This window comes from Colias eurytheme, chromosome 18 (assembly GCF_061535395.1).
Source record: "Colias eurytheme isolate Ceu_HAF_F1 chromosome 18, ilColEury1 Martin Lab GWU primary, whole genome shotgun sequence".
In the NCBI taxonomy this organism is placed as follows: Eukaryota; Metazoa; Arthropoda; class Insecta; order Lepidoptera; family Pieridae; genus Colias; species Colias eurytheme.
This window is the reverse complement of record NC_142997.1, coordinates 7,628,877-7,650,327: the sequence shown is the minus strand read 5'-3', so window position 1 is coordinate 7,650,327 and position 21,451 is coordinate 7,628,877. Positions and strand designations below refer to the sequence as shown.

General features: G+C 35.8%; 1 protein-coding gene across 3 annotated transcripts in view; it reads left to right on the top strand.

Annotated features, from left to right (window-relative positions):
* MTA1-like (metastasis associated 1-like) overlaps window positions 1-21,451 on the top strand; it is a 54,807-nt gene that overhangs the window by 9,654 nt on the left and 23,702 nt on the right. For all 3 annotated transcript variants that reach the window (XM_090112134.1, XM_090112133.1, XM_090112135.1), the window contains one exon: window positions 7,019-7,180. In XM_090112134.1, the coding sequence (XP_089968260.1) occupies window positions 7,019-7,180 (162 nt within the window). The remainder of the gene's footprint in view (window positions 1-7,018; window positions 7,181-21,451) is intronic.

Below are 21,451 nucleotides of genomic sequence, written 5' to 3'. Positions count from 1 at the left end.
CACATTGTTTATACAAACACTTGTTTGCGTGTTAAAGTTCACACAAAAACTATTGCATCAATTCTATATTTGCCTTTTTCACTACAAATATTTTATTGTTCACGTTAAATGGACTGTATAGTTAATCCATTTGTGGATTCACAAGATTGATTTACCTGAAGTCAAAATAAAATACACCTTCGAATGGCAAATTTAATTTCGCCTTTAATTGCTTGGACAGAAATACTCCGGTTCGCAGTCGGAGATATTCATTGTATAATTTCCATGACAAATTCAGGTACCTAATGGACTATTTCAAAGGCTCTGTTCGGAGTCATTGTGCGCCGCGTGTGTGCGCTATTGTATATGGTAACGGTAAATACGGCCATGTTTGTTACACGTCCACGTGTTACACTCCTCATAATTACCTGTTTAACATTTAATTTTTCTTCGATAATGCATCGATTTGTTGTTAACAACTTGGAGTGGACATTGTCCGTATTTCAAGTTATGTGGGAGGCAATGAGTAGTCTTGTTTCCCATTACTTTATATTTTGTGTTCGTCCTCTTCAGCAAAACGCTGAGCTGATTTTATAGGTAGAGTACGTAGATACTGGCTTAAATAAATGGTGCATTAAAATATTTGATTTTGTTGAGACTCAGATTGTGTCGTAAGTAGAATCCGTCAACCTTTATTGTTTTCGTGATAAAGAAGCGAAGCGAGGGCGTATCGCTTTAGGTAGGTATTGTATCTGAGACGTAAAAAAATGCTGCGTCATCTTTTGACGGTATGCACATACGGTGCATAGAATTAAATCTTATTATAAAATAATCTCATAGCTTACACATGTACAAAGAAAATAAATATGTAAGTACATAATACAGGGTGTCATCATGTTAATTCAATTTTTGCACTTACCAAATTTAGATTTCAATTTTTCGATTGAAGCCTTCTGAATAATAAAATGAAATTTTCAGGGTAGCTTCCTGATAGATAGAGCAAGTTTTTAAAAGCCAAACGGAAAACATTTTTATGTGATTTTATTTTTTTACGGGCCCTTGAAGTGGTGAACATACTGGGTAATTTTATCTTTCTTGGCATTTAATTCTTTTTTTTATTCCATTCAAAGATCTAACGATAGTAAATGTTACCATACTGAATTGGCCTATCTTTCAGCTTAACACACAAAAAAAAATCATGCATATTCCGCAATAATTCACGTCACCATAAATAAAAATCTCATCGTACTCAGCGATAGATGAAAAATTGAAAAAAAATGTCATATCTCCGAAAATACTAAAAATCGCATAACATACATGGGGGTGATTCGGATAGCCCTTTAGGTCCTCTACCTCCCAGCTTTCGTTCATCACTACTTTTTGGGACACCCTGTATATCAATGATGGACAGTATCGCACTAATCGTTTATAGGTACAACGTTTATGATGTACCAACGTGACGTAGGAAACGAAACGGTGTGTAAATATTGAAGTTGAGTTTTAAATATTGTTTCTCTTTTTTTATGGCTAGTATAAACAAAAGTATTTCATAACAGTACCGTATTGATAGAACCTCTTCAAGGCCAGCCTTGAACTCATCCAGGTGAATAGAATTTTATCTAGCCAGTCATCTTGAATGTTCCTTCATTGATAACCATAGAGTGGTATCGTTGTCAGATTTAAATCCTCTTTTTATAATGTAGATTGATGTTATACAACAATATTTAACATTGTGTATACGAGCACATTATTTGCATGATACTTTTTATTACATTTTGTTAAAATTCTAGTTATAGATATACATATACATATTATTTTCATGTTATCCTTATTAGAGGTGCCTATATTACTTTATTGTTATCCTTACTAATAAACATTTCGTATTCAATTTATTCAAATGGAAGGAGGATTAGACATTTTCCATTTACTTGATATAAGGGCAATTTCTCAGGTCCGAAATCCTAGATTTAGGATTATAGTCATTAATTTCCTACTCTAAATAACACTTGAAAGAGATTATAAGTACATCCCAGGTTTCGTTGTATTATAAGAAATTCTAAGCTGTAAAGTGCCTATACATTTTATTATTATTTTACTTAGACTTCTGATTTGTAAGAAATATGTAAGACACCACTCCAATAATAGGGATCACTAATTAAATAATAATAAAACTGCAGAATATTATATTCATTTAATAGGTTGATGACACTAAGGCCAAACTCTCAAAGGACGCATACAGTGCGTTCTGGTGGGAATGAAATAGACCGACGATGGCGATTACGAATAAACTGAACTTAGTAGGCAACAAATATTAGTTATTTTGTATATGAATATTATTTATCTATACTTATAAATATAAAGCTTATGAGTTTGTTTGAACACGGTCATCTCAAGCATCTACTACTGGTCCTTTTAAAAAAAGAAATCATTCACTATTGGATTTGCAGGTGACCGTCCGGGCCGGGTCACACTCACACTGCTTACAGAACATACTTATTTAATCATTTTCCCATAGACACCATACTTTATTATGCATCATGTAAGCTACTTAATTATGTTCTATACAATAAATAAAAACTATGTTATGGTGTATTTTACACACTTGGCGCTTACGGGAAGACACGATAACGTCACAAGGCTGGCTGTCGAGTCATCGCAAGCTCGAGAGTCGTTGGCTCGTTGCGTGGATGCATTTCGCTTTCGTTGCTCGTAACCGCCGACCGGTTACCGCACCGCTTCGTACCGATATGTGGCTCTTCTGTATATTACATATATAGGCAAAAAACTAAGATTAATGATGTTTAAATTGCATTTACCACGGCTATCGTGGTATTGTGGGTTCACATTCCTGTATGATCTTCTGAGAAATAATATGTACAGGAGATACGGCACGCGCAATGGAAATAGATTTTTTTCAATATTTCATATTTTAGTTTTTTTTGTCTGTCCTTTGCAGGATGTAATTATAACTATCATTATTATTACCAGAATGTTCCTGCAAGAAATTCCGATTCCATATACTATTATGTTCCTATTATAAGTCGCTTTACGAGTCCATTTGTACGTTAATTCACTAACTCCTAAATTACGCAACGGTTTACAGAAGCGAGATCTAAATTTTAAACATACACATTTCAAATAAAATGTCGTTTGTGTAAAAATTCAAATTTAAATTCTCATGCATATAGACTACAAGCCCGCATAGGACAAAAATATGGGTCAAATGAACCACCAGGGGACATATCTAGAACGATAGCAGAGCAAAAAATAATAAGATTCATCACTATGCCGTCACTTGTAAGCTGTCCAACTGAGTGCAGATGAGAATTGAAAAGTACAGGTAGACTCGGTAAATTTTGGTCATATATTTTTGTACGGCATTCTTAACCATCGATAGATCCATTAAAAATAATAAGAAACCGCTCAGTGCCGTACAAAAATGGTGGTCCACCAAGTCGGTATTTTTATTTAATTTCCGAGAGTTACCGGGGGTAAATTTGGTCATTTGACCATGTACGGCATCTGTGTCATACTATTGCTATACTGCTTTTAATCCATTATTCCGCAACGCCGTACAAAAATCATGGGGACAAGGGGAAAAAATCGAGAGTTGCAATCCCCTCTCTTTCCCCACTCCACGGGGTCATTTGACTAAGTACGGCTTCGGTTCCAAAACATTATCTAGCACTCAAAAGTACTATTAAAAGCAATGCCGTCAAAAAATAATTGTTCTTTTAAATGTATACCAATAATCATCTTAATTTCATCGAATTCTTGATATAAAGAGCTGTAAGGTCATTTGACCCTGTACGGGAACTTTTTTTTTAACATGATATTGTAAAATTCAATTGTTGTATAGTATTGCCGTTCAAAAGAAACCGTTCTAAAAAAAGTTATAGAGAAATGCAAAACCAGAAATTTTGTTAAAGTTTAAACATCGTAGATTAATGAAATATAACAGTTTTCTACACTTTATCCGTTGTTTTAAATAGTATTAACATAGATAAATTAGGAAAAAACGATGCCGTACATTTTTGTGCAGACCACATCTTTTAGGCTGATGAAAGCGACGAAAGCTACAATTTTAAGGGTGCTTTATGGCCATTTGATACAGTACGGCATTAACATATTTTTACCCAACTACGGCAAAGCAAAAGGAGGGTTATGGTTGTTTTCAGGTCATGTATGTATGTTCATCTATTCCCTCGTAACTTCTAAACTACTTATCAGAATTCGACAAATGATATATCATTAGAAGCGTCTGAATTGTTCACTGGATAACCAGCGACCAGCTAGCTAAAGGCCATATGGGGTTTCACAAAATCTAATGTGGCGCCCTCTAGCGGACAAAACATACAGAGTAAAAAAATAATATCATTTGAAAGCGCTTTACTTGTACATTTTGAATATGTATATATTACTAGCATTTGCTTGTGACTTTACCTGTATTCATGGACTGATTGCATATAATTCACATCTTTTCGTTCATAGCTTTTTTATTAGTTCATCAATTTAACGGAGTCCATTCCACCTGACTCCGACTTTCCAAGGTGATAATTAACCACCTCGAGCTTCTTAATATTAATGTATATTTATATTTTATTATAAAAATATAAAGCAAACATTTCGTTATATGGATTTTTTTCTTTTTCAGATTTTTCCCCTTTGAACCAACGAAAATGTACGGCACATGAAAAAATATTATCTATGCATAAAATACTTTAAAAATAAATTTATTTCGTGTTGTGTCAAATGACCCCCTGGAGTGGGGAAAGAGAGGGGATTATAACTCTCGATTTTTTCCCCTTGTCCCCATGATTTTTGTACGGCGTTGCGGAATAATGGATTAAAAGCAGTATAGCAATAGTATGACACAGATGCCGTACATGGTCAAATGACCAAATTTACCCCCGGTAACTCTCGGAAATTAAATAAAAATACCGACTTGGTGGACCACCATTTTTGTACGGCACTGAGCGGTTTCTTATTATTTTTAATGGATCTATCGATGGTTAAGAATGCCGTACAAAAATATATGACCAAAATTTACCGAGTCTACCTGTACTTTTCAATTCTCATCTGCACTCAGTTGGACAGCTTACAAGTGACGGCATAGTGATGAATCTTATTATTTTTTGCTCTGCTATCGTTCTAGATATGTCCCCTGGTGGTTCATTTGACCCATATTTTTGTCCTATGCGGGCTTGTAGTCTAATAGCATTTAGTTTACAACTGGCCAAATTATATTAGTTACCACTTACTTACCTTTATGTGTTATGTAAGTTAATTGCACCCGTGTGAAGCTGGGCTTGGGTCTTTGTAGTATGTTATACAATATTCTTTTGTGTCCATCAATATTACAATTAATAAAACCTAAGTCTGTCAGGTCAAACGTGAAAAAAAAAATAAACAATAATTTCAACAACTTTGTTATATCACTACGAATTTCTATATTTTTCATGTATGAACAAGGAATAAAATTCAAAATAATTAATTAATTGTTGTTTATCATTAAACCGCCCCGGCTTCGCACGGGTGCAATGCTGATACTAAATACACTACAGAAAAACTGTGAACGTTGTACATATAAAGAGGTAAAAACATAGCGGTCCGGCCGGCCGGTACCGCCGCAAACGCTACGTCCCGCAATTTTTAAATCTGTAATATCTTCGAAAATATTCACTTAAATCATACGGTGTAAAGTGCCATATAGATCTATATTAAATGAACAATGTATTCAAGGTATTTAATTGGTTAAGGATTAAGGGTGCACTCACACACATCAGTCACCGTCAAGTCACCGATGACTGATCGGTGACGGTTTGTGTACGTATCCACAAACACCAGTCACCGTCATGTTGTCCGTCAGTCACGTCGCCGGTTTGACTGAATCATTGAACACATACATCAGGTTAGTCAGTGATTAGACGTGTGTCACGCTAGAGAACATGTAGCAATTGACGGTAGCACGACGCTGACTGAACTGAGACGTGACGGCACCGGGTGAGTGGGGATAAAAGTATGATACATGTATGGAAAGATTATTTGACGTGCCTGACCGGTGACGTCACTGATAGATTTCGTGCCGGCGACTGTCGTGTGGGAACAGAGTCATACTAGAACTATTGATACATATTTTTTTTTAATCCTGTCCGGTGACGTGCCGTGACGGTGACTGATGTGTGTGAGTGCACCCTAATGCTGTATTGGTGAAAATCGCTTCGAAAATTAGCTTTTATTTGTCGTAAAAAGTAAATGACAAAAAAATTTTATTGTGGTTTATCCATAAGAGATAGACATATACCATCGCGGACTTTTCTGTAGACCTTTTCAATATGTATAATACTTAGTACATTATTTTGATAAAACTCGTAGGGTTCAGCCTGCGTTTGCAATATAAGCGGAAACAATGTAATTTTTTACGACATCACATTAGAAACCTCAAAAATAACAGTACTTCTCCACTATTTAATGGATGTTATTATACATATAAACCTTCCTCTTGAATCACTCTATCTATTAAAAAAAACCGCATCAAAATCCGTTGCGTAGTTTCAAAGATTTAAGCGTACAAAGGGACATAGGGACATAGGGACAGGGAAAGCGACTTTGTTTTATACTATGTAGTGAAGATCTCGCTTATCGCCTAGGTATCGCTGCTTTTAGTGCAATACTAAAGATGAGAATAGCCCGTTTTACACGCACACTCTTTACCGCGTGATTGAGTGCGCGGGATTGAACGCGGGAAAGCACGCGCGCTGAGGAAAGAGGAAAGATTGTGCGTGTAAACGATAATCGCGCGCGATTGAACGAAGGAAAGCATGGCGCGTTGGAGTGTGTGCGGAGTGGAAGCGCAATCTCGTTCTCTCTGTCATCGTTTAAATGCTCGCTCTTTCCCGCGTGAAAGCCGAATCGCGCGCGAAAGAGCGTGCGTGTAAACCGGGCTAATGATATTATAAAAATTCCAATAAGAAACTGGTGTGTAATTTTGAGAATTTTTTTTTTTTTGGATCTAACAATTTTTTTTCTTGTCCCACAGACTGCGTCTATTTCGAGACGTCGTCGACGTCTCCGTACCAAATCCGGCGGATAGAAGAACTAAATAAAACGGCCTCCGGCAACGTGGAGGCTAAGGTCATGTGCTTTTACAGGCGGCGGGACCTGCCCAACCCCCTTATACAGTTAGCAGATAAGCATCAAAGTAAGTGAACTATCGCAAACACTGGGTATGTTCAGTATCCTACATATGTAACAAGAATCGTGTTGGGTATACAAGTTTTCACGTAGAAGATTGCGAAGTGTTCCCGCGCAGAAAGCAGCGCGTCGAAACGCGCTGGGGTTATCTGAATCTGAATGAATCCGGCATAACCCATGGATCTTTTCTCGGGAGCCGTGAGCATCTTTTGCATTATTACCGAATAAAAAAAGGTACACCACTTACAACTTATGAACCGCTGAACAGATTTTTGGTTTGTTAAGTTTGTCTTCTCGTAGTTTAAGTGCCGCAAGTGTTAAGAATTTGATAAGCTTACAAATATGAACTTCTACCCGGACGAAGAAGCGGTAATCAGTTAACTTTATATCATAAATGAATGTATGTAGTTATGACAGAAAGCAATGCGAATTTTTACACTAATAAAAAGATACAACGATTGCAGTGATCTAGTTACTCCGGGAGTAAATTGTAATGGAACCGCTCTATTTTTCTCCGCAATTCATTTTGTTCTAACGGTTTACAGCTTACAAGTTGCAATGATATGTTGTACTCGCATAGAATATCATTTTAGTTGATGAATTTTAATTCAGGTTCAGATATATCATGTACAATGTCTTTTGTTCAAATTCGTCCCTTAGAAAAGTTGTGTTGGTAATCTCAATAATATGAATTTAAGATTTTGGTTAGTGGTAACATTGAATGATTACTATTGGTATTTGTAAAAGTCGCAAGTTTAAGCACTTAGAACTTTCGATAAGTTAAAGTTGCAATATTGATTTTCATATGACTTTTTTATGTTTAAGTACAATATACCTACTATTGTTATGGGTTTACTTCGATGCCTCTCATAATGCATTATGTATTTATATGAATTTATATATTTCAATACAAATCGTCCTCTCTTGAGATGGGGTTGATCATTTGAATACATGACCTTAACCCTTTACCGTCATATGTATTGTTATTATTATTCTCGCGAAGTGTGTAATGCTATTTAGTATTGTTTTTACCAAAAATCAAGAGCTTAAGTAATGAATATGGTGAAAAAAATTAAGTGTTCGATTATATAGAACTGGCTGTTTAAATTAGTAGTAGTAGTTGATATAAATCTGTAGATAGACTTACAATAAGAATTAAACATCTTTAAGATAAGAAATATATTTTTATACAATGTACCTAAAATGACGCATATTCTAATTTTTCAAGAAATTTGTTTTTGCATATTATTTTTTTTAAAGGAAAAGTGCTATATACGGCGGGGCTTTGATTCCATTTCTTAAGCTTCACCATAGTCACCCCATATTCAACTGTACGTGGGGTTATCTATCTATTCATACTTTCGCATTTTAAGTCAATTCGGTCTATACGGGCACGTGTATCAGATTTTTTTGTTCGTTTATTAATTCGACGTTGAAATTTATGGAACCGTAGACATCTGCCCCTAGGCAGTTCATATACATGAATCGTTTCTTGAATTTATATTAATTTGCCTTTAGTCTCAATGTTATTGGGTTCATTCACTATAGGTACTTTAACTTTTAGGTTGTAACTGTTATTACACGAATGCTTGACTTTACGTACCGACACTTTAATTCACCATGAATGTTACGAATATTACATCGCGTGGCAACGTATTATCAGTTTCGACCGTTGCTGAAATTTTATTTACGACTATTTTTTATTGTTTTAGTAAATTGATTCTCAGGAGATTTTTATATGGCACCACGTGTACTCACACCCAAAGTACAAAGCTGCGTACAGCATATCTAAACCCCGATCATGTCTATGTCGTATCGCGTGCTATCGATCCGCGAACTCCCCTCCCACTTGGAATAAGTATAATATCTAATAACGGTCTTTCTACAATCTACAATTAAATCTATAAATACATTCAGCGTCCTTGTTTCACAACAAAGACACGGCTCGTATTGATTTTCGTGTACATGGTATAAATACGGCAATAATTTGGGTGGCAAAGAGCCGTTGTGTTTCTGCGAATGTGTACGTACGAACCCACCGACAGTGGTGTGGTGCGTGTGTTTGATTATTTTCTATTAATAGACGATTAGCCTATATTAAGAGTGGCGACTAGGAACTTGCGCGTGAGTCTGGAACCTTCTTTGATATGCTGAATCATGAACGAAGTGCGAACGTGAAATCGGTAGCGTGGCGTTATTGCGTTTTATCTTCGTTTATATGGTGGCACTTGCATTACACTTCGAGGAACTGTTACTTAATAATCTTGTGCTAAATACTATTTAAATTCAAATAGTTGTCATATCTACATCACATGTGGTTCTGCGTAAGAAATTACGCAAAAGATAGCCAGGATGTTATATAGAACCGGATCTAAGATTTGTCCAGAAAAATGCATTCACTCATATAAGGTTCAATTATAAGAACATTATAGTATGTAATATAATAGATACTATTAGCGACTATTAATTTCATCTTTACAAAAAAATTGCGATAATTTATATTATACTAGCTTTCCACCCGCGGCTTCGCCCGCGCAGTCAAAGAAAAACCCGCATATTTCCCGTTCCCATGGAATTTCCGGGATAAAAGCTATCCTATGTCCCGGGGTAAAAAGTAGCCTATGTCCTTTCTCGGGTATCAAAATATCTCTATACCAAATTTCATGCAAATTGGTTCAGTAGTTAAGGCGTGATTGAGTAACAGACAGACAGACAGAGTTACTTTCGCATTTATAATATTAGTATGGATTGATATTTTCCTGCACAAATGAAAATAGTTTCGATTTAGATAAAGCATCTAGATTTGTATAGATGTGATGACTCATTAATATTAGCACTCGGTTCGTTGATGAACAGCATACTGTAGGAGCAGTTTTAATCAATTGTAATTAAAGCCGAAACATTCGTCCCATCGACTTTCATTAGGCGAACGACCCTTTACCTGAATAGCGTTATTTACTCGCAACTTCGCAGACATGCGGCTATGTATTGAATATTATATTTTTCATGTACATTCGTATTATATTAGGTAAGTGGTTGATCTGAAGTTTGACCTTTATTGACAAAAGTTGTGTTCTTACAAATGTTTTGCGAATTAAGAATCCATGCATACGATTCAGTTGTAAGTATGGATAATATTCGTAACTTTTAATTTAATCGAAAATAATTAATGAAGCTAAGCTTAAAACTTATTAGCTATAATGCCGGGTCCAGACTGGTGAAACGTAACATGCAATGTAACATTCTGCCTTTCATTGCATGTTCGCTGCTGGTGTGGACGCATAGCGCGCTCATAACGCGCATTCACTACGAACCTCCCGTAGTCGTGTTCCTTGCCCCTTTGTGTTCGTCGAAAAACCGACAAATTTCGGATCGCTCCGCGCGCGGCTTGTAATGCTCGTAGCATGCGCGTGTAATGCACAATTCGCGCGCGCAAGACGTCCAAACTATGAGAAATTGTTACAAAGTGTGTTACCTTTCATGATACATTGCAGCAATGTGGACGGTGAATTCTTTCATTGCATGTTACATTTCATGTTACGTTTCACCAGTCTGGACCCGGCATAAGATGTTAAAATTGAATAAAGTATCTTTTGATGTTATTAAAGATAATGTCTTTTCAATTTGGGTTTATAATAAATAATACGGATTAAGCCTAAGTATATAATAACTGTACCTACTTAATGTACTTTAAACAACAAGATTCTCGTTTAATTATATAATGTTTTAGTTTAAAAAATCGTCTCGTTTGTTATTTATATGTACATTTGCAAGGTGAGAATTCGACGTCAGCAATTCGGTTTGACATTCACAACATGGTGCGATCGTGACTCACACGAGAAGTGCATCGTATACTAATCCCTAGTAAATAGTAATCTTTCCAATTCAATGTGATTAATAAGATTTTGATTAACATGTAGGTATATGTATTAGGAATCAATAAATTAATTGATTAAATGTTCTTATTATTAAATGTAAACGTTATCAAAACTAGGAAGTCCTTGGCAGATGAATCGTAAACAACTTTTGGCGATATAAAATATTAGACAACAACTTATTTTTTGGACTAGAAATTTTTGAAGCGATGCTTAAGGTAAAAATACAAATACTTATTGGACAAAATTTAACAAGATTTTTTAGATGAAGTGAAATGAAGTCTCTACTTTGTTGGTAAATATTGAATCCTGCACAAAGCTGTTGAGCTTTTTTTGGTTTTATCTAAAGGTAGCATTATTTAAGAGATATGAAAGACACTATTATTTGTGAATGTCGATTTCAATGTGTGTTTGTTTATACATAATTGATATGTATCTACACATAATAGGTAGGTAGTATGTATTATGCTTTGCCAGCAGACGTCTCTTGGACAAAGATCGTGTGTTAATTCTGAGCGGGTAGTGACGGGGGCGCGGGGTTCGGGGTTAGTAAACATAATCATGGCCTCCGCCCGTTCTACAATTTAGTAGCTAAATGGGAATGAAGAGTTTCCTCCCCGCGCCCCCACACCGACCCCGTCTGGCCCCGATGCCCACGCTTTTTATTAAACTTATTGAAATTACACACATTTGTGTACGTACATTATGTATACCAAAACGAGACGGTCACTCGCGCGCCTAATAAGAATTTCAAATACGATTGTCTCATGCTATGCCGCGGCCGCGGCGATCAGACGGTGCGGAGTAATTTATGTGAATCGTTAGCGGTAGTTGGTGACCCCAGGCGAGACCGTTATGAGAGAAAAATAACTAAATCGAGCGTCGGTGATGAGTCGCGAACGTGTACGCTATTGAGAATAAATAAAACGCGAGCATTATAAAGCAGTAATCTAACTCCTTAACTAGGTGCCACCCCCGCCCACGCCGCCCCGTATCGACCGTGGCTCTCATCTCCCAGGTACACGCAACACTTATCCCGGTTTTAATTGTCACCATGCGCTGATGACCTCGGCTATAGGTATTTGACACCCGTCGCGCTGTGTATTGACTTGAGGCTTAAAATATGAAATCTTTATTCACGAAATGGAAGAATGCATAACTCTGCATAAAAAAATCACACATTTTAGTAAAAAAAAAAATCGTATATCAAGCAAAACAATAATTGTTTATCATAGTCGTCAATGTTTTACTTATTCAAAAGCGGAGATTTTAATCTAAATAAAAAAACACAAAATGGTGGTTAGCAACCACAACTTACAAGCCGCGTTTAGGATCGTTATCGACGAAGGATAAGTAAGAAAAAAAATATTCATACAGAGAATTTACTTGACAAAAATAGGTATATACATATTTTATACACTCAACTGTCACTAATAATAAATCAGTAATTAATCATTTTAATTGAAAATTATGTAAATGTTGAAATTAATAGGTATTATTAAATGGGTTTTTAACAATCTGTAAGTCTTATATATTTCTAATTAATTAGAATTTGTATTTTCGACTAGATGCAATCTGAATTATTGCGTAACCGTTGCTTAAACTTGTCTAGATAACTGTGACGTCAATCGTGTCACTGCAAGGAAATGTTTACGACACTTGACTGAACTTAGAATCCAGTGCAAAATAGTTCGAAAAAAAAAATCACGAAAAACGTTTTATGTAATCGATTGATTGAAGGTATTTGGAAGGTAAATAAAAAGATTTTCTATACATATACATATACAAATATTATAAAGAGGAAAGGTTTGATTTTTTGTTTGTTTGTTTGTTTGTATGAATTGAATAGGCTCCGAAACTACTTGGCAGATTTGAAAAATTCTTTCACTGTTGGAAAGCTACATCATTTCTGAGTGACATAGGCTAGGTTTTATCCCGGAAATCCCACGGGAACGGGAACTATGCGGGTTTTTTTTTGAAAACGCGGGTGAAGCCGCAGGCGGAAAGCTAGTATCTAATACAAACAAATAACAACATAAGTATCAACAGATCCTTGAATATCTAAAATGTGGCATATTCGCGCTGTACAATGTAGCTTTTTTCGAATCAACATACATAAGTACAAAAAATCGTTGAAAAAACCTCAATACAAGCCAATGTCTGTTTTCATGACACATTATTGCCTCGTGCGAGCAATATTTCTCAACATCTTTTAAAGAGTTTGAGTATTGTAAATAGACGAAGCTTTCGTTGTGAGCTATAAACTTGAAGTTCATTCATTTGAAATTCGTTACAAATCTTTCCGAATATGTAATTCTTTTCTGAAATTATTTGAACACATCTTCATTATTATATTCGACGAGACTTTCCATTGAGTCAGCTATTCACATAGTACTTCTTTCCTGACTTGGCTCGCGGCCTACAAGATTATAAACTTTAATTAGATACTTAGAATAGACTGAATAATATCCGATTCGTATTCAAACATGTAACTTGTTTTGTAATTGGATTCGCTTTATTAAAAACGTGGGAAACTGAATTTTTACTGAAATCTGCCAAATGTTGGCGCTGCAGTTTTCTTTTATGGTATTTTACACCTATTGAATTCAGAATTAAACTTACCCATTTATCTTACAGAAGAGTTACATATTATTGAGTAATATTGAGTTTTTGAGCGTGATTGTTTGATCGCGTTTTGCTCAAAACAGTCAAAGAATGGTTGCTTGTTTTTGTGAGCCGGAGGATGAATATTTTTTCTCGGATTAATACCTATGCTAGTTTGCCACCAGATGAAAATATATAAGAACCGAACTAATACCTACACAATTTCCTTTAAAGGACCTACTCAATGCTGTAACTGAAACGTACATCACTATCAATGTTACATAATATGAGTTACATCGTAGTCATCCAGTAGTCTAGCACCGTGTGGACATATCACAGCAGAAGCGTTATTGTAAAGTTAGTGTTTATGTCTACCCTAACATTTACACCGAAGTGTGGTATTTCGCACTTTCGGCTCTAGACGACGTTTACGCTGTTTCCCACAAGTTATGTAGTTTCGGTTTGCAATAATAGCCACTTTACGAAATAAATGTCGTGTGAATTTTTGCAAATGTACATAATTAATATTAAAAACGTGCTTGAGCTAGTCAGTGTTTGAAATATAATAAATAATGCAGAAGTTTTTTTTCGATAAATTTACATAGCGTATCAACGGAATTAATAGAGTTGCGAATCGGCTAAAAATAGCATGATACTTGCGTAACTAGTAATATACTTAATAAAATATATTTGGAACGGTGGTTCCCATGGCAGTGGTAATGAGAAGCACAAACACGTCTGCGCTCCAGCGTGCTCGGCTGGCGGTGGGCACCGTTGCGTCGGTTGCGTCCTGGATGACGTCACGCGGTGGTGGCGGCGCGGCGCGGACACGTGAGGCCGGCCGCGGCCGCCGGGGTAGCCGCGGGCGCAACGAAAGTGAGACCGCGGCGCGGGGCGGGGCGCGGGCGGCACACGGTGGGTCGACGAACTTCGCGCATCCAACCGCACTTGTACAAGACGCTCTTATTGTTTTAAAATCCGAGTACGCCACTCGCCTTCTACGGACCCGGACAGATTCACCTACTAACTCGCTGTGATGATTTTTTCAAGTCATTGCACGTGTAAACTGTTAAACGTGTTAAATATCAATAAACATTAAGATGAGTTTTTATAACAGCTTATAGAATTCTTCATAATATGTAAAAAACGTCCTTTGCATCATAATTTATGTATATCTCCATTGATTATGAAAATTGTCATATTGTGTCCCTTATCTTAAATATTCACACCATTAACGATGACATTAGTGGAGAAAGTCTCGTATAGGTGTTTCTTGCAATTATCCAGCGGAAGTGAACAGCTGAAGCGAGTATCCGCCCGTGCCATGCAGTAATCAACCGAGGTGGAACGGTGGCTCTCATATTATGTGCACTTTATTATTTCTAACCAAACATACAGAGATACGACAATCCCGGTACACATTTCATTGTTTTGTAATCTTACATCTTGATATATCGTTTCGAACGAAGGCTATTACAGCCGTGTGACAATGAATTAAACTTAATAGCGTATCATTTGTTGAACCAGTTTAGTGGCACCGAATGTTTTACGCAAAAACACGGACGAAGCTTGACACTAACATATTATGTATACCTAAAACAATTCTGATGGCCTCAATCACACGTTGTGTACATAGCTAAACGTGATCTATATATTATCTAAATATACGTCATCCGATTATCACAATGATTATCAAAAATTTCGTACCCAGGTTACGAAGTTTTAAATACAAGATTACAAGTATCTATCAGCAATGGGTGTGTAGAAAGTGCAAACTTCACGTGAAGGTCGAATTGCGGAGGCTCAGCAGGAGACGTCGCGACGGCAGTTAACCGCTCCATATTGAAGGGATTTACGTGGATCTTGAATGAGCATTACGTACTTACTTGTTACGTATTTACTTACCTGAATACCACCCTTGATACATACACGACACATGAATAGAGTGATAACAGTGGATAGAGGCTATGCAGGAATTTTTTTAGATGTTCGTAAATACTAAATAAATTGCTATGGAACTAGAATCACTTGGATCTAGGATCTAAAGTACGAAATGTTTAATACGTTATGAGACCTTTTTAAATTCAAAACAGATTGTAACATATGTATCTACAAAACAAGAAATCATGTAAATGCGAGTACCTACCGTTTACATGTATCAGCCTTTCGAAAGGCGTTATTGTTGAAAATAGGTCCTTACTCCTTTAATATTTCCAAGTTCTTTTTCTACGATGTCAAATGTTAAAATAATGTATTATAAGGATCAATTTCTTTTAGTGTAGGTGTGTATAAAAGCTCTTCGAAACCAGTGGATTTTATAAATACGTTAGGGAATAGGTAATACGTTATACGGATTCTAGAAAGCGAACAAATTCAAAGGTCACGTCAAAGAATGATGAATCCTATAGTTATTTTTAAATTAAAAAAAAAAATAGTTTAAAAAAACTAAAAAAACACGCTTTTCATAGAAAACCGAACTAAAAAATAGAAATTTTTTATCAAATTAGTGTATTGTCATCGGTCCTCAATAAATCTACAAAGTTTGAACGAAATCTGGCCGTTTAAAGTGGGTCAAAATCGCGCCCAAAGAAGTCGGTTACAAACAAACATACAGGTGAAGCTAATATAAAGCGTGTAAAATATTCTAAACTAAAGGCATTGCTATCGTAAAGGCATTGTTGTATTTAGTGCTCTTACGTAAGTCCTAGTTATGTCTTAATGTTTCTATTACCGAAAATAAGTAGGTACTAATTTCACATAAACCCGTATATACCTGTGAATGCAGATGCATGCTAACAAAGACACATAGATAGCGGCGTCTGCGATTGTACATGCTTTATGTGCAGGCATTACCGTCACGTTGATTACTCTCGCATTAATCCAGACTATGTACCTATAGTACCTTAGTATCGTATCACTTACACTGCAGACCATTACGATCATTGCCTTGTAACCAATTAATGAGGAAACATCTGCTGATGCATTGCCTGGACACTGAGTATGTGTAAGATATGGAAAATTTATCTTGAATTGATAGCTAGGTTATGGAGAAGGCTGAAGGGAAAAGTTTTTATTTAGAAAGTTGGATATATGTCTTTCGTTTGTTATATAATGATTATTCAGTATTTTCATATGGTCAGTGCACAATTTTCATAAGTTATCGAAGGTTCTGTTTGTCCTTGTATGTTCTACCGATTTGGTTTATATGTGTATGAACTATCCCATTTATTGTTAAGTTTTCCGTACAAAGATTCCGTGTAAAGTTTTGAACAAATAAATGGCCTATGACCTTCATAAAATCAATTAGCTTCTGGGTTGATAGAGAATATCGAAACTGCTTGTATAATATACAGGTACACAAAAGGTGACAAACTATATCTTCATGTCATTTAATGCCATATTATTTACTTGATATATTCATTACTTACCTCATTAACAAACTCATCATCAGTTACCCATTTACGTGGCTAAAGCTGTCTACATCTACTGAGAATCCGTGATGAAATAGTTTGGCCCGTGGAACCTTATTAAAGCAAGTCGACATCGTGACATTAGAGGGTTTGAATATTTAAAGGGATCCGGTGCGAGCGGCGCTCCCGGCTGCGGTTTGTCGTCTCCTTCAATATGAATCCGGGCGAAAATTTTCGTCGAGCTCTTTGCTCGATTTTTCACTCTTCACACTCGTTTGTTTTTTGGTATTGCGTTTTAGATATATGGGTCAGGTGACAGCGAATATTTTTAATTTAAACGTGCTTTGCTTTATGTTTCGTTTTCACGTGAGGAGGTGATAACATGTGGCGTTGAAGAAAAGCAATAATGTTACAAAGTATAAAATAGTCGAACCAGAATTAGTTAATAAATTAATAACGATTTCATTAGGGTTAAATAGGTACATATTCAAATGTATATTTATTTTATACATATTTATTTTTCTGTTATTAATCAGCAAAAAGTGGCTTTTGGTCACATTGTTTTGACCGAAGATATTTTTTCATCTCGGAATTACTAAGAAACCGTCTTTTTGTCGAGATAACAAAACGTCTCGAAATTGCATCGTTGCATCCCAATCATAACATCGTGACCTACTTAAAAAAGAGACAGAACCTCGTGGTGTAAGAAAAAAAATAACAGCTTACTCGTTCCCTTTTTATGGAAATGAAGTTGTTTTAAAAATATGCAGTATTTAATAAAATTCGATATGCGTATCTTTATCGTTCCGTTCGTAGTTAAAATTTCCAATTAAAATACGAAAAAAGAGCGACAATAATTTCTCTCGTCATTGTTAACGTGAGTGGAGGTCATCAGTCAGCGTAACCGAAAAGTCGGTGCCGCGAAGCTGAGAACAGTCATATCATATCGATTTGTTAAGATGGCGTAGGTGCGGGGCTCGGCGGGCGGGAGGGGGTGTTGCTGACACAGCATGCAGCGCTTGCACCTGCATGTACACCATGTATGAACTATGGAACCAGTATCCAACCAAAATTGAACAAGACTATATAATTTAGACGTAAAATAATAAATCGTATAGTTTAATAAAAACACGCTATAGTCACGAAGTTATTGTATTGTCACCGATCCTTGATAAGTATACAAAGTTTGAATTAAATATGTCCGTTTAAAGTCATAATCGAGTATAAAGGAGTCGGTTACATACATACATACAGGTGAAGCTTATAAAAACGTGCTAAATATGCTTCCAAGAATGACTATGTATTTTTCAGATATGATTAATGGTGACTGATGGTAGTGATTGTATTGTATCAATGTTTATCACTTATAATATGGTACAAAATTCTTTAATTACACTCTTATTCCAAGATATTTCAACTGTTTGATAACAATTGCTTTATAACCAAATGTAACGATATAGACTTTGTGTATTTTCTTCAGTATTACTGAATCTCAAATTTTTCGTTAGTTAGCTTCAAAGGGATGATAGGACTACAACCAAGGAGATCATAAATATGTTCGAATAGAAAAATAACATCGACACTGAATATCACTGAAACACGTGTGCCGTCATAATTCGTCGTTCGCGCTACGTATCAATTTAAGCTAAAGTTGATACTTTCGTTCCGTTAAGTTTTTAGAATCGGTTTTCTTACGACCTAACCATTATGCGTTTCGTAAAGAGTTATTGGATGCCAAACGTCTCATTAGTTAGATTTTATTTGCCTTAATGATTGTTTGTTGGCTTCATTTATTCCTTAAACACAATATATGAAGAGTCGGGGATCTTCTTTCGACTTGATTATCAATTCAGCAATCTTGACACATCAACACATCGAATGACATTGTGTTTACTCCACCGTGTAGTTAGTTACCACTTCGACATGATGCAGTTTGATTAGGTAGAAGACCATAAAAGTCGTCATCAATAAGGCTTTACTTTTGATTTTGTTAGTGCAGCTTACCTGTAAAACGTTAATGGCCATCCTTTTACATCTTTGATTAGTTGGCGGAGTTGGTATCCAATCAGGTCAAGTGCATTCCACAAATTATGCACCAAAAAACGATATACACGTAACAAATTGGTGTTAATAAAAGTGCCAGTAAAAGTAAAAGGGATATGTGTCAAAATATTTGTGTGGAACAAGTTCCACAGTGAGATAGGTCGCGCCCGCTGTGAAAACAGTCTGGGGCAGCGAGCGGGAGCGCGTCCCGGCGCCCGATCGGTTGACATTGTTGTGTACTGGATGTAGTTTGAGCCTGCCAAGGTCGGGATGTATGGCTGTTTGTTTTTAAGGAATATGAGTTTTGTAGAGTGAAATTAAAAGAGAGTATTGCAAGTTGGGAACATATTATATATAGTTCATCGTTATGAATTTGTTAAAATATCAAAATGTATGATTGGTTTGAAATGGCAGATCATTAGCACTCCAATGATAACAGGGAATTTACTTTATTAATCATGACTGGATTTTATAGCCATATTTTTTTGTGATACCTATCGTAAATGTATCGACTACTTGGCATTAGATAAACTCTTTGAATGCTGTTTATGTTAATGCATTAGGTATAGCGATTTGATAAAAGAAATACAGAATTCAAATATGTATATGTATAATTAATTGTCTCATCTTTGGATGTTTCATTTATAAGGCCTACATGAAGACAGTTACGATCAAGATGGTTAGGCGATTTTCTATTCCAATATGTACCTAGCTCTGATCAATTTCCATTAGATTTTATAGACCGGGAGATATTGACACAAAATTTCGAGACACTTGTAACAGGATGGCGGTTCTACAGGGTTCTTAGTACGCAATGACAAAAAGAAAAATGATGGTGTGAACGCTGGTACCGGCGGCTTAGTCGCGTGGGCGTTAGTCGAACTCGTCGGAAAATAGCGAAAGTCAAACGATTTGTAACAGTATGGCACTTATTTTTCCTGTAAGTTTTAGGATCAACGAATATAAATACAAAATTTCAAAGATCTAGGTGTTGGAAATTTTCACTTATATAAATTAATAATAAATTAATTTTTCAAGTATGACAGCACTTTTTCCCCCTACTAGAAGTATGGCAAATATAAAACTGGTCACATTTTATCAAATACTCTCCAAAAATCCAAATGCAATACTGGTACAAAAAGTTTGGCGAAATAAAATTTTTTTGCAGATTTTCGGCGGTATGGCGACCATTTGGAATCGTCCGAAAAGTATGGCATGGCGATTTTCGTAAATGGCTGCACGACGATGGTTACAGCTTAACTGTGCAAAAGTTAGCCTGGTACAAATGGTTGAATAATTGTTTTATTTAAATCAACACATTCGCGTCGGTATGTCGCGGCGGGCTGTAAGTCACACCGGAAAAAGTATGGCATGACACTACCGCCTACTTCTTTTTTTATGGGCTATCGGTAAATTCTAAAATTTTTGTGTTACAAATCGTTTGACTTTCACTATTTTTCCGACGAGTTCGACTAACGCCCACGCGACTAAGCCGCGGGTACCAGCGTTCACACCATCATTTTTCTTTTTGTCATTGCGTACTAAGAACCTTGTAGAACCGCCATTCTGTTACAAATGACTCGAAATTTTGTGTCAATATCTCCCGGTCTATTACAGAAATGTTTTAAATAAAATGCACATCATCTCTTCATTATGTCATTTTCTTATTGGAGTTTTCTCCATAATATAATAACAAGATACTAAATATAACTCCTTCACATTAATTGTCTTTTAATATAGAGGGAAGATATCTACTTTGATGTAAATTTATAAGGTGTTAATGTTTTAATGTCTTTACGCAACTGCAGTAATATTTTTATGGGTAGCGGAGGTGGAATATTTTAGTGTTGAAAACTTGATATTATCGAATGATAATATGTTGTAATTGATAATTGGGTTCATATCGAAAAATTGTACAATTTATGGTGTATCATTTATAATTAAGGACTTACTTATGAACTTCTGAGGCGATAAAAATAATCTATCGCATTTCAGTTTTGAATTTTAATTAATATTAATTAACAATAGAATTAGATAAGTTGAGTTTTTTCAGCATCGTCGGCTATCTATTTTGGACAACTGCTTGTAGAATCTTATTTTGGTTTATAGTGGTTTGAAGGGCCATTAATTCTTTGCAAAAAAAAAGAACAACATATATAATATGTATGTGTATCCTTTATCATAGTTATTATTGCACTACCCATTTATGTATTTTGGTATTTATTCCTCTATTGTACCAAAGGTTGTCTGGAAGAAATCGCTCTAAGCGATAAGACCGCCAATTGTACTTAGTGTAAGTTATATTTAAGTGTTTGTATTTCTTGTTTTGTTCTCTTGAGGTGCAAT